This window comes from Pygoscelis adeliae, unplaced genomic scaffold, assembly GCF_000699105.1.
Source record: "Pygoscelis adeliae isolate BGI_AS28 unplaced genomic scaffold, ASM69910v1 Scaffold91, whole genome shotgun sequence".
NCBI lineage: Eukaryota > Metazoa > Chordata > Aves > Sphenisciformes > Spheniscidae > Pygoscelis > Pygoscelis adeliae.
This window is the reverse complement of record NW_008824196.1, coordinates 1,521,331-1,536,670: the sequence shown is the minus strand read 5'-3', so window position 1 is coordinate 1,536,670 and position 15,340 is coordinate 1,521,331. Positions and strand designations below refer to the sequence as shown.

General features: G+C 37.8%; 1 protein-coding gene across 1 annotated transcript in view; it reads left to right on the top strand.

Annotated features, from left to right (window-relative positions):
* DMD (dystrophin) overlaps positions 1 to 15,340 on the top strand; it is a 1,204,567-nt gene that overhangs the window by 1,022,562 nt on the left and 166,665 nt on the right. Inside the window, 1 exon segment of the mRNA XM_009334780.1 lies at positions 12,903 to 13,049. Within this exon segment, the coding sequence (XP_009333055.1) occupies positions 12,903 to 13,049 (147 nt within the window).

The following is a 15,340-nucleotide window of genomic DNA, read 5'->3' as shown; positions in this document are numbered from 1 at the left end:
CAGCTCCTCCTTTCCCAGAACTGCAGCCTGCTCTCCCTCAAGACGTGGCAGGGCAGCCTGCCACCCAGAAGGGTTTCAGCCTGAATGCCTGGGAAGGTGGGCACTGCTCCTGACACTGTTTCCCAGCCTGCATCTGGTGCTGCTATAAAAACCCCAGACTTGTTTCATTTTTTAAGTTTTATTTAGCTCTCTCCTTTTCAGCATTTTATTTCAGTCTTCTTTCTTCCTAATTTAGCTTTAAAAGTAAATTGTTCTCACTTATGTTTTGCTAAAATCTACTGTTACAACTGAATTCCCTTGCCTGGCATTGTTGAAGGATGTTCTTATTACACGTAAGAAGTCTAGGAATTTCCACCTCAAGATTTTGACTTGGGGTTCCGCCCATGCCCACTCCCCACACATCATACAGTGGTGGTGGTGAAAAGGTGAAGGTGTGAATTACAATATTAATTCAAGAATTGGAAAACATAGCTCTCAGCAGAACACTTGAACAGTCCATCTGACCTGCATTCTTCTGGAGGTTAGAGACTGGGTGGACTGTAATAACTCCTTTTGGCCTTAAGCTCTATGAAAAACTTTGTTCCCCTTGCCAGAGGTAATAATTATCAACTTTGTGAAGCTAAACATTATGAAATATTTACATGATAAATTTAAAGACTTGTTGGCATATTGTAAGTACACATGGTCTTTCATGTTGGGGAGAGGAGAAAATAAAGATTTATTTTAAAATTAAAATAAAGATCTGTATATGCTTTTTGTTAGAAAAGATAGGAGGAGTTTCTGAAGCTTCTTTTCTGAACTGTTTTAATGTTGGTTGAGTGTCAGAATACAATCTGTATCTTAGTAGAGTCTAAGCTAAGCTTTTGTATGGCTGTGCAAGAAATCCATATTTTTCCTCCTGAGCTACAGGGTCTGCCCGCTGATGTCTGGAAGCTTGAGGTGGTTTGTAATATCATGATACAGCTGTTGCAATCTTTTGGGTTTAAACTGCTTTCTTTTTTTGTCAGTGAAATACAACATTTGCCTGTAAAATACCATGCTGCTTTACAACACAATAGAGATTTACTTTGTAGTAACTATTTTCTGAGGGCAAGAATTTCTGTGAGTCTCTATTACCTGAAAGAGCTTTCGGTAAGGAACATGGGTTATTTAACCTTTTATGTTTGTATATATCTAATATACATTGTTCACAAGTTGACTAATAGAGATAGATAATGTGTTATTAATGGTTTAAAAACAGGTTTGGCTGAGGCTTCACAAACTAAGCATATATATCTTTTCAAGTGCTTTTAGCTTTAATAATGCTGAGTGAAACCATACTAAAGGAAAAATTTCCTTTGTAAAAATTCCTTTATATTTTCTGTGTCCTTCATGTAGTGTGTGTTAGACTTTCAGATTACAGTTTGAAATGATTCAAGTTACTTACAGTTCCTAGGCGCTTCATCTCTTGATTGCCAGACTGGCTTCTTCGTTGCAAAGTAACTGAGTAACTGACTTCGATTATGTGGAAAAGTTGGTGTAGAACTGTTTATGAACACACATGAGTGATGGGCTCTGCCATGTCATGGTTATAGTTGTTCTAGTAGAGTGAATTACAAGCTGAATTTGCTCATTTACTTTTCCCCCTCCATGGAGGAGAACACAATTTCAGAATAAATGGCAAGGCAGTAGCATAGGTTGTACTTGTTCAGGGATCATAAAACTGCATATCAGCTGTTGATTAAAAAAAAAATATCAAAAATTCATAGTAACAAAGTGATCTATGTGTCAGGATATGTGCATCTATTTATTAGTGTGCTTCTGTTTATTAAATTAGACATCCTAATAATTAAATAATTTTTTTTCTAGGTATAACATTGCTACAAATCATAGCTTTTTCCCTTGAAAGTTCAGAAAAGAAGAAAATTAATACTGGGCATTAGTTCATTTTTCATTTGTTCTATTCAATTTTAATAACCTTATTTTTAAGGAAATACTGAGTTAGTCTTCCAAATTGTAGGAAATAACTTTTGAAAAATTTAATGTTTTATCAGATTCAGAAATACATAATTCAGAATGGGATAGGACTTAAAGGGCATTTAATTTTCTTTCTCCCCTGACGTCTTCTACTTGAACTATTTTTATCCCAGAAGAGGATTTATATTCTACTCTAGTGCATTCTTGCTTGGTCATTTCTGAGTTTATAAAAATATATAGGCTGGAAAATCAAATCAGCTAAAATCCATTTTATTTCAACAGCGCCTGTCCCCAGGAGCACTAGAATCAAATAAAAATACAGTGTGAGTTTAAAAGGAAGCTAAGTGTAGCATATTGAGCTAGCATCTGACAATCCCAGGTTTCAATGAAATTTGAGTCAGAATACACTAAACCCATCAGAGAAGAAACGGACTCATTTTGAATGAAAAATATGGAGACTGTTAAACTGTCCTGGGTGGAATATGTCAGTTGGTTCCACCTTGTACGGCTTTAAATATAAAACCTGAAGATATGCTCTGGCCCATGAATACTTCTCCACTTGGACACTAAGGGAGCTGAGGTAGAGGAATGTCAGCGCTGGGAACCTGCTGCGGCCCAGGTGTAGGACAGCCGCTCGCTCACCTTACTGTGCAAATGGATCCTGCTCTGATTTAGCTGCAGCTGCTGCTGGTATGAAAAACCCCCACAACATAAATTCATCTGACACAGGAGGGCTTTTCTCCCTAAGCCATGTCATATTTTCATCACGATGCCACATGTCCTTTTCTGCCTCTTTCACTTGTCATGAGACTTGAGGTTTAATATAGACCTGTGCTAGCGGGAGACTATTCTATATTTCTTCAAGAAAATGCCAGGCTGGCATGAGGCCACTGCCCTGTTTAAGTGCCGCTCACAGACCAGGGAAACAGACTTTCTTTGTAGGCAGTTAGCCTTTTCTTGAAATCTGCTTCATATTAAGTGTCAGAAACGTCCATGCTGGAACACAGAAGGGGATGGACTTTTTATGCTCATAATTCTGGACATACATAAGTCCCAATGGGATGCAGCCACGCATGCTGAATGAGTTGGCAGATGTTATTGTGAGGCCACTCTCAATTGTCTTCGAAAGGCCATGGCAACTGGGAGAGATTCCTGAGTTCTGGAAGAGAGCAAGTGTCACTGTCATCTTCAAGAAGGGCAGGAAGGAGGGCCCAGGGAACTACAGGTCAGTCAGACTCACCTCAATCTCTGGGAAGGTGATGGAGCAGCTAATCCTTGAAACCATCTCCAGGCCCATGAAGGACAAGAAGGTTCCATTGGAGGCCAGTCATTAGTAGGGTATCACAGTGGTTGATACTGGGTCAATATCATTTAACATTTGCATTAATGATCTGGACCCTGGGACAGAGCGCACCCTCAGTAAGTTCCCAGATGATACAAAAGTCGGAGGAACAGCCAATACACCAGATGGTTGTGCTGCCATTCAGAGGGACCTTGACGGGATGGAGAATTACACTGAGAGGAATCTCATGAAGTTCAACAAGGAGAAATGCCAAGTCCTGTGTCCTGGGAGAAATAACCCCAGGCAACAGTACACGCTGGGGGCCAATCGGACAGAAAGCAGCTCTGCAGAGAAGGGTCTTGGGGTCCTGGTAGAAAAAAAGCTGACCATAAGCCAGAAATACACCCTCGTGGCCAGGAAGGCCAATAGCATCCTGGGCTGCATTAGGCAGAGCATTGCCAGCGGGTTGAGGGAGGTGATCCTTCTTCTCTGCTCAGCCCTGGTGAGACCACATCTGGAGTGCTGGGTCCAATTCTGGGCTCCCCGGTACAAGAGAGATATGGACTTCACTGGAACAAGTCCAGTGCAGGGCCACAAATATGGTTACAGGACTGAAGCAGCTTTCCTGTGAGGAGAGGCTGAGAGAACTGGGACTGCTCAGCCTTGAGAAAAGGTGGCTCGGGATCTTATCAATGTGTACAAATACCTGATGGGAGGGAATGAAGAAGCGGAAGACGGACTCTTCTCAGTACTGTCCGCTGACAGAACAAGAGGCAATGGGCACTAATTAAAAAACATGCAATTCCATCTGAATACAAGAAGACACCTGTGGATGGTCAAACACCGGGACAGGTTGCCCAGAGAGGTGGTGGAGTCTCCACCCTTGGAGATGTTCAAAACCTGACTGTACATGGTCCTGGGCAAACTGCTTCTCACTGGCCCTGCTCTGAGCAGGGGGGCTGGACTAGGTAATCTCAAGAGGTGCCTTCCAACTTCAGCCATTCTGTGATTCCATGTTTCTGCAATAGCAATGCTAACTCTATTTTTAGGAGTTCTGGATCTGGTATTTGATTTATCATTTCCTTTTAGAGATAATTAAAGTTAATAGTATGTTCAAATGAAATGACATGCTATAATAATTGATTAAATCTTCTTAGGCTATAACCTGTCTACAGAATCATCAATACGATAAAGTCATACTACCCACCCACAAAAATAGGAGTTGATGACAAACCAATTTGCTAATTACTCAGTAGTCTTTTCTACTTAGAATATTTTTTTCTTTTTTTTTTTCTTTTTTTTTCATTTTTACAGTGTATTTTTCAGGACAGTTTAGAGTTTTGGGAAAGTGAAAACATTTCTTTAGTGCATGCCTTTGCAATGATTTTCACAAGTAGACATACAAAAAATACATAGAAACTCTTATGCATTTAATCACTAATAACAGTAAGAAATTTGTGTTCTAGCCTTCACTTTTCTAGATGTCCAAACCTGCATGCTCTTGAAAAGTTTATTAGGAAGTGCAAAACATTTTTTTTCTAAATATAGCTGCTACAATGTTTAGCCCTATATAAAGTCTAGATGTGGACTGCCTAAATAGTAAATACCATTGCTGGAAAACTAGAGATGGCTTGTCATGATTTTCAAATTATTGCTATTTTTATTTGGGTTTTTCCCCCTTCCTTTTTAAAAGGATAATAAGACATGTTTTAAATTCCTTGGGTTGAGGCTTGTAAAAAATGAACTTTAGTGAAAGAGGATACTACCTATCGAAGTCTTGTATTTACTGTCTCTGGGAGATCAGTTTTGATTTCCCATGTTGTGCTCAGAGCAAACCTATATAGTGTTCAAATCAAAGCCTGGTGTTGCTGTAACTGCCAGTCCATAAAAAATGAGAAGAAAAAGTAGACATTACACCAAATTGCCTTTAACATCTTAGACATGCATCTGTGCCTGTTTCACCCATAACCAAAAAGATGGAGACTCATTTCCAGAAGCTAGTGTTGAACATTTAAAGTATTTGGTGCATTGGTGAAAGGCACTTTGTCTCCTTTAACTTCTCTTTCCAACAAGAGAAGGGTATTACTGTATATGCACTGCCGAGATTCATGGTCCCTCCTTCCATGAGTATGGGAAATGTTGATGAGTCTTGATCTTTACTAATGTGTTCAGGATGAGGACAATATAGTTGGAAAGCAATGTTACACTGTAGCTGTAGTGTAATTGTTTATACGTGGTCTCACAGAGATTTTTCTAAACTCGTAAACGAAGTCCAAGTGTTGTTAAGGCTACATGAAGGACAAAAGTAACACAAAAAATGAATCTGCTCCCAAGCTATTTTTCACTGCAGAAATATTTCAGATAAGTAGGAGCCAATAGGAATAGTTGACTGTATTTTAAATCATAACTGAAAAGCTCAATTACTTGCTTTAACTTTGGGATTGAACAATTGTGTAACAATTGCAAATAAGTAATTATTAGGTGGCATCTGTTTATTTAATACAATTTTAAAAACAAATTTAATACAATTTTTAAGACAAATACAGCTAAACTCAGTCTCAGTACTACTGAGGTGTATATAAGAATATATGACTTCATATGTGTATGCTGTTATTTTCCTTTTATCAGTGTGGTGAATGCTAAGCAATGATGATTTCTTGCTCTCAGTACAACTGCATAATTGCTATTTGTTCTGACAAGGCACTGAGGTTGTCTGTTCTGGACTACATCTAAACATATATGGTAGGTGTTGGGATCAGTAGCAACAAACACAGTAAGAGTAAAAAGCAATTTTAATGACCCACTGGCATTTTACAGTAACAAACAATAAACAACAGCCAGCCTGTATTTTAATTTTTCTCTGCATAAGCAACAAGTACTGTTCGGATAATACACTTCATCTTCAGGGTTTATTTTCCAAGTGGCATAGTGAGATTAAGTCACACTATTCCATTAACTCCAGTGGGCCAGAAGTTACAGGCACTTGATTTAATTTTGGTTGGATTCCTGAATTCTGTGTTTGACTTGTTAGCGAGCTGTGGCACATGTGGTTGAGGGAGAGAGTGGTTAAGAAATGGAAAATGTGCATTGTAGAGTTCCTTCCTGAATTTTCAGTTATGAATTTTGCGATGGAAGCTCCCTGAAGCTAGTAAAGTATATAATATCTCTATTGTTATTGAAATAAGCTTGTTTACTATTTATTTACTCTTCCACTCAAATGATTCATGAATTTCCTTTCAGATTTCATGGAACTGATTTATGGATTCTAAAAAAAAAAACCAACCACCTTTTCATGGCATTGACAAAAGCCATCTCCCTTTGGTGAATCTTTAAATATAAAGACCTAGAAATTTTTTTATTTTATATCTCTTCTGAACATGGGGCAGCCTTCCAAAGAGGAAGTCAATGCTCTTCTATGTGTTAGGGATCACTAAATAAAAGAAAGAAAGGAAAAAAAACCACCAGTATGTTATGTGAAATGTGGAAGGGAGGACATCTTAAAAAACCCTAATCATATTTAAACAAATCATCAAATTTTCATTAATAGAGTAGGTATTCTGGAAAAAGGTGAGGACTATGTGGTGGCTTTTACTACCTTGGAACAGGATACACAAAGCACAAGCAAATTTAATGGAAAATATGCAGAAAAGGACCTGCAAATAATCTGGGGGGACTTAGCCTGCATATTCTAAAATACGTAAGAAGCCAATCTGCAGTTACAGACACTAGCCTAAAATCCTTTTGGATTTGAAGTTCCAGCCCTAAATAGAAAATATGTAATGTTAGGAAACACCAAGAGGACAACCAGTAAGGAAGATATTTGGCTTGGTACTGAGCAGTGCAAGTTCAAACCATTGCTATCATAATGGGGATCATTATGAACTAAAGGTCAGCATCTCTGCAGGGACAAAAAATAACCCAGAAAATCCACCACAGCAATATTCAGTTTTCAGAAACGAAGTTACACACAAATGAGGAAGCCTGCTGAAAAGGAACCAAAAGGGCAAAGTGTGTGAAGACAGCATGGAGACACTACACTGGAAACTGAAAACAAATCCATACCACTAAAATGGACTCTTATAAGACCTCTTCTTTCAGCAAAGAAAATAAGTTCCTGTGGGATAACAGAGAAGGTCTTCATGTGGATAAATAACCAATTATCTGGTTATTTCCTGTAAAAGATGGAAAACAAAAGGCAGAGGTCAGTTTTCCCAATGAGGGAGATGATTGTTTGTGCTCCAGAAGGTCTACTCTGTCCAGCATGTACATAAACGAGTTGGAAAGGAAAATTAATAATGCAGCAGCACATCTTGTTGATGATACAAACCTATTCAAAGTACTTAAGATGAGGACAGATTGCAAACAGCTATAGAAAAACCTCACATTACTGGCTGGCAGCAAAGTGATGGCAGATGAAATCGAGTGCTGATAAATCTCAAGCGATGCATGTGGAAAAAACTATCCCAACTTTACATGCACAGTAATAAGCTTTCCTTTAGCTCTTTTAAACATTCCTTTAGCACTCATGAAAGAGATCTTGGAATCATAACAGACAGTCCTCTGAAAACATCACATCAATACTCAGGATTGTTCAGAAAGCCAAATGAAATGCTAGGAATTACTGAAAAAGCAGAAAATATCATGATGCCATGGTGTAAGTCCCTGTTGTACCCATATCATGTATATCGTAGGCAGTGGTTTGGATCCCCAATCTAAAAAAGATTATAGCAGATTAGATAAAAGGTATGGAAAGCTCCTATACAAGGACAGAATAAATGGGGTAGGAGTGGGGTTTGTCTTGTGTAATTTCACATCTGCTGGGTAGCAGTCTGCGTGTGAGTCCCAATACAGTCAATGAAAATCTGCTTATTTCAGTTGTTGCAATTCAGAAGGTGATTCATGCCATCCTATAGTAAAACCTTACGTTATATCCAATTCTTGTTTTTGATTAGCTACTGAAGATAAAGGGACCATATGGCGACTTGCTCAGATGTAAATACCTTATAGATATCCACATTTAATCGAATATATCTCGATCTTTGTATCTTAAACATGGGAGAAGGGAAAAAATATGATGGTTTGTAGAATCTGTAGCGGCACAAAGAAAGACAATTAGGAATGGTTGATCACTGTCTCTCATGAGCTAAGAATTAGGGACGGTCTCAAGTGATAGGTTTAAAAAAAGAAAAAAAGAGGTGGTTCTTCAACCTAAATATTGAGCTGACCGTAGAGTATTTTGGATGGTAAAAGCCTATGTCAGTTAAAAAATCAAGTAGATAATTTCATGGAAGATGAATCCATCAAGATCTGATTGACATAGAAATACAGCTTATGGCTCCAGAATCTCTGAGACCCAAATTGCTGAGCTGGAAGAGCACAGCAAGGAGCAGGGAAGCTGATGCTTTCCCTTACCTTCTTCCCTAAGCAATTGTATTGGCTACTACCAGACAAGGGACTGGGCGAGATGAGCTTTTCATCTGACCGATTATGGCCACTGTATGTTCTAGACTTTAATATTTGGCTGGTTAGGGTGTCTGTGGTATGCGTCTTCTAGAGTTCTTGCTAATTTTCCAAGGCATTCTAAAATATTTTCTAGCAGGACTGAACGGATCATTTAAAATCCATTCTACCACCTACAGTATACATACTATTGAAATTCTTTCTTGTGTAAGGACAGTGTTGTGGTTTAACCTCAGCCGGCAAGCCGGCAACTAAGCACCCCGCAGCCGCTCGCTCCCTCCCTCCCAGTGGGATGGGGGAGAGAATCGGAAGGGTAAAAGTGGGTTGAGATAAAGACAGTTTAATAGGTAAAGCAAAAGCCATATGCACACAAGCAAAGCAAGACAAGGAATTCATTCACTCCTTCCCATGGGCAGGCAGGTGTTCAGCCATCTCCAGGAAAGCAGGGCTCCATCACGCATAATGGGTACTTAGGAAGACAACCGCCGTCACTCCGAACATCCCCCCCTTCCTTCTTCTTCCCCCAGTTTATGTACTGAGCATGATGTCACATGATATGGAATGTTTCTTTGGCCAGTTTGGCTGTGCCCCCTCCCAGCTTCTTGTGCCCCTCCAGCCTTCTCAGTCGGTAGAGCATGGAAAACTAAAAAGTCGTTGGCTAGTGTAGGCATTACCTAGCCACAACTAAAACATCGGTGTGTTATCAACCTTGTTCTCATCCTAAATCCAAAGCACAGCACTGTACCAGCTACTAGGAAGGAAATTGACTCTATCCCTGCCGAAACCAGGACAGACAGTTATAATGAAGATAATCTGGGGCTGTTTCTCCTATCGCTGTTCACACTGAGAAATCATTTACATCCGGAGCAATTTAATTGGTTCAAATAGGTCTCCTTGTGGTAATGGTACACTACTCACCATGTATGTTTGTTTTTAAATTACCAGTGATATAGTTCTCTAAATTTTTTTGATATAAACCTGTGATATGTATAGTATTTTTTATGCAGAAGGAAAAAAATAGAAAAATTAATCAGTTTTATACTATACAAACTGATTATTAAAAATATAACTACTTCTGTAAAACATTTAAATCATACTGATGAAGATCACAGTCCAGTAGAAATTCTAAATTTCTGCTTCTACAGATGACAAGTACTGTAGAAGATATAGAAATTATTACTATTTATTAAACTTGTTTAAACACTTGTTGGAAAAAAAAAAAACAACTCGCATTGAATTTCACTTACTCTGAAAAAAAAACCTAGCTCTAGACTCGTGTATGTTGACTGGTGGACTGGCTGTCTGTGATAAACTATTGCTTAACACAGCCTTATAATCTCTGACCTTTTTAATCATACAATGTCGTATGCCAAATCTTTCTATGGAGAATTTTTTCTTTTCTGTCTACAGTTTTTAATTGTAAGCTTACTGGCATTAATCAGATAGCTGTGCATTGACTAGCATTCCTTTTTTGTTGTTGCTGTTTCTTATGTTTTGATTTGTCTAACTAATAAAAATGCTAGTAAAAATTCAGGCTTAGTAATAATAGAATACAGAATATCGAATTTAAAGATGGTGAAAAGGCTGTTCTATTTTGTACGTTGGAAATTTAGCATAACGCTGCAAAAATCAGTATCCTTGCAGCAGAAAAAAGCAATTAATAAAGACATCAATTGAAGAGGGGGTGGAAGATAAGTTTTATTTTTTACTTTCATATGTATTTCTATGATTTGATTTCTTTTCTTGTGACTTGCTTCTGTGCCTTAGCCTTTCTGCTCTGTAAAATAATTTACAGTCGAAAACATGTTGACTAATTATGAAGGATCTTCTATTTCACCTTAATTTAGGTATAATGATTGTGTGATTTACATAATCATTTATGTCAATCTTCAGGTGAGACCAGTACTTTCACGTCAACATTGCAGATACAAATAATTGGTCTGAAATCAGCCAGATACTTAAGTATATGTTTAAAAACAAGTGGTTTATAAGGTGAGGCCTGTGTGCTTTGCCTAAGCAATGAAGTTTTCAGTCAAAGCCTGATCCTATTGCCATACGAATTAATAGAAAATTAACTTGGTTTAATGCAGGAACTGCATTAAAGTGCATTGTAGTGTGGGAACTGATCTTTGCATCCATTGATCTGCATTTATTCTATCAGTATTTTTTATTTTATATAGATATATTTAGCATATAGAATTTTTACTTTTTATTATATATTATTTTTATTATTATATATAATAATATATAAAAATATATACACATGTATATTTATATACAACATGGGCATTGGTAACACTAACTGAGAGGTGTTCTCTCATCTTGGAAAACAAGCAACACTGGAGGAACCGAGTTGACCATCCCAAGTATAAGCCACAGAGTCACAGCTGAGGACCTTTGGCCACTGAAACTAACAGAACACAGAAAAAAAGCAGTAAAATAACTATTTGCAAATGAAGCGTTCACACAATGGTATATATATCTCTTCAGCCTTTGAGGCCTTACCTTACCAGAACAAATGTCTATTTTTAAAGCATGTTGTTTGTTCTCTGAACTCAGTTACTAACTAAAATGATCAGGGTAAGCACATGTATAACTCTGTGGGATAACCCAAACATGCGAGCTCTTTTCCTTTTCTTTGTATTGCAGACCTTGCTCTACGCTACACTGTAAATCAGTATTCTCTCCGGTAATGTCAGTTGTGTTCCAGTGGTATAAAACTGGTGAAGTGGAGAAGACAACTGTTATGTCATGAACTTGATGCATGCCTCTTCTCTCACATCATGGCACTTGCATTGTTCTCTGCGCTTTCCTTTACAAAATGCACATAACTTCTGATTGTGTATTTTACAGATTTACTTTTAATGTCATTCACTGTGCATGAGTGCCACTGTCAGTCTAACGCCTTACGTTGTAGGGCAATTTAACATAATTAGTGGAAGTCAAGTCTGGTTTTGAAAGACATTTGAGGAACAATTTTTCAATTATGTTTAATTTTAGTGCAGTTCATGGCATTCTAATGTCTGTGAATGTCCTCATACTATTTACTCTTAAAGTTCACTGAGATACTAGATGGGCTTTTTTGACCTTTTTTGCATCACATGTTGATGAAATGATTACCAGGCAATAATTTCAGGTTATTTGATGATCTAAAATGAGATGCAGACCACATGTGGTCTGTATTAAAAATGCTGAGAGAAAGGAGCTAGAAAGCAAGACTAATATAGCAAGTGAATTATCCTGCTTTTGTATGCAGACATCATATGGCAATAAAAAGTGCTCCTGAAAATGACAGAATTTGTCCCTTAGAAATGGCTCATTGTTACATTTTGACATATTTTGTCATGTTAAAGATTCATAAATGTCTCCTTAGAAAAGATAGGTATGGAACAATGGAAGATCTTCATAGAGATTCCTCTCTCTGATAGAATCATGATGCCCTGAATTTATCTCAATTTACCCAGATGCATCATAGAAGCAGCAGCATCATGTTGTTGCTTTTAAAATCAAGAAAATTGTAACTAGCAGCTTCTGGTTTTCATATACATTACTGAAATTATTAGCTAGACTTCTCTTACGCATAGTTTTAAAGGTTATCTTAGAAGATACATTATTTTATTTTTTCTGAAATGAGAGTCATGTAGGCCAGTTTGGGATTCAGAGCAAAAACAGGATTTTTTTTTTTTATTTCCCATTACTAACCTTTTATTTGTAACACACAAGATACCCAGGGTAAGATCATGGCCTTAGTGAGGTCTGTAATAAGTTTTATCATTGCTTCTCTTTTTTCATTTGTTGTATTTGGGAATAGCAGTCTTCCTCTGTTTTCATGTGTTAAGCAGCACTTATCGCTCCCATCCACCCCGAGGAACATGTGCTACGCACACATAAAGGATGAGGCAGGAGAGAAGCATGCTCTGCAGTGCACATCCCAGTGGGTGTGCTGGTTAGAGATTTGGCTTAACTGGCCAAAAATTGCTATGAAGGTTCCAACTGGATATCACCTTCTGAAACGCTGGGCCTTACCCTTGAGACCTAAAGTCCATATGAAGTTACATAAAAAGTCTGTTAACTGTATCATGACCAGTACACTCCTTCCTTTCAGCTTGACATGGGATACCTTTATATTACTAATCAGCTGGTAGCAAAGCAAAGAGTTTTTTAAGTTAGTGCTTATTTTTATTTATATATTTAATTCACACAGGTTTATCGAGCAGAAATTGTACCCCTTAAAGAAAAGGTGCATCAAGTCAATGAGCTCGCTCACCAGTTCACTCCCTCCGATATTCAACTCTCCCAATACAATCTCAGCTGTGTAGAAGACCTGAACACAAGGTGGAAGGTGCTACAGGTACATTTCCTATGACTTTTTCCTTTATGCTGCATTTAAGTAAATATTTTTTATTTCTGTGTGTTTGTTTTTTCCCTGTGGAATAGCACCAAAGGTGTACTAAGGAATGAAAGAGGAAGCAGGCTTTCAGTAATGGTGTCTCTGTGAGAAAATAGGAGTTAAAGCTGATGCTGTGTTTTCATATGCTTCTGAATATCAAGTGGAAATTGGGTAACCCAGTTTTTCATACGCTTAAAGGTCTCATAGAGTTAAAATACTCAAAAGTTTATTTACCTTCTAATATTAATATTTAGCAATTCTTGCTGCCAAATAGATCATGTGATCATTTCTTTTAACTGGCTTATCCATGTTTTACAGATATGTTTATAGTATATATGGAAGATTCACATAAGACAGTTTACTTTTGCTGCTTCATTCCTTTTACTATCGTTTAAATAATTTTCAGGAGCAGCAGTTTTAAATAAATTCCTCATAGACAGATTAATGATTCTGTGCAGTGGAACCTTTAAAGTCACACCTGTAGAATCAATTATAAAATTAAAAAGCATTACATGCATTCAGGTAATTAGTAGGATTTGATACTGCAAGTAAAGCTGTTCAGAAAGGGATTTTATAAATTGAGCTCTAATGCAGGGAAAATATTAAGATATATTATGAAATTAAGGTGAACATCAACTATAAGTTATAAATATTGAAAAATTTACAAATTCTTTGGATTTTTTTTACATATGTATCACTCATATTTTAGATTATTTTGTGTTACCTTGTGATAAAGACATCAAATATATATACTTTTTCCAAAATGCACTGTATCTTAGCTTAGAATTTTAGGAACAGTGTGCATGAGAGAGCATATGTAAGCATGCGTGCCCTGGTATATGGTGATGTAGGTCCTGCAGGAGGGGAGTAATGTTATGATTAAATTAAGGTAAATGTAATTAAAATAAATTTGTTAAGTAAGTGCTGGGTTTTACTCACTGTTTTATTTTTTTGCTCCATCACTGCTTCACATTTTGAAATCGTACCATTGTATTTACCTTAATATATTGCAAAAATGTAGAAGTATGGAGGTTAATAAAGAGTTTTGCTTTCATTATAAAAACCAAACATTAGCAATGGGCAAAAATGAACCAAATCCCTCTTGTCCTACACACAGATAAAAAAGATCATGGTGCTGTCAAGTCTAATAGTCAGTAAGAGGTTATTGCTTCTTTCTTGCTTCTCCAAAAGAAATCTCACAGCTCTGTGATGTCTCCAGTTTATCACAGTTCATGCAAATATTAACAGGATTTTTTTTTTCTTTTCCCTAAATCAGCAGTTTGCAGTGAGTGCTAGTTTAAGTAAAAGATCATTAGTCCTAGATCTTTGTTCATTAGTATCCACTTTTTCCCAGATCCTCAGGATAGACTTCAGATAATATTATTAAAGCAGATCAATAGAAATCTGGAAAAGAACATGAGTATACGCAAAATGTTATCCCACATATGAGAGAAATCACATCTATTTCATTTTTTTAAAAACAACAGCTGATTGAGTTAACAAATTTGCTGTGATTCATTGAAAAATACCTTATTTCACTAACAAAATAGTTAACTAAGTTCCAGTGGTTTGCTGAAATACTTCAGCTTGCCTAACCTGCTCTCCTTCTATGACAAGATGACCCGCTTAGTGGACAAGGGAAAGGCTGAGGATGTTGTTACCCGGACTTTAGTAAAGCCTTTGATACCGTTTTGCACAGCATTCTCCTGGAGAAGCTGGCTGCTCATGGCTTGGACAGGTGTACTCTTCACTGGGTAAAAAACTGGGTGGACGGCCGGGCCCAGAGAGTTGTGGTGAATGGAGTTCAATCCAGTTGGCAGCCAGTCACAAGTGGTGTTCCCCAGGGCTCAGTATTGGGGACAGTTCTGTTCAATATCTTTATCAATGATCTGGATGAGGGGATCAAGTGCACCCTCAGTAAGTTTGCAGATGACACCAAGTTGGGTGGGAGTGTTGATCTGCTTGAGGGTAAGAAGATTCTACAGAGGGATCGGGACAGGGTGGGTCGATAGGCTGAGGCCAGCTGTATGAGATTGAACAAGGCTAAGTGTTGGGTCACTTGGATCACAACCCCATGGAAAGCTGCCTGGCGGAAAAGGACCTGGGGGTGCTGGTTGACAGCCGGCTGAACATGAGCCGGCAGTGTGTCCAGGCGGCCAAGAAGGCCAATGGCATCCTGGCCTGTATCAGAAATGGTGTGGCCAGCAGGAGTAGGGAAGTGATCGTGCCCCTGTACTCGGCACTGGTGAGGC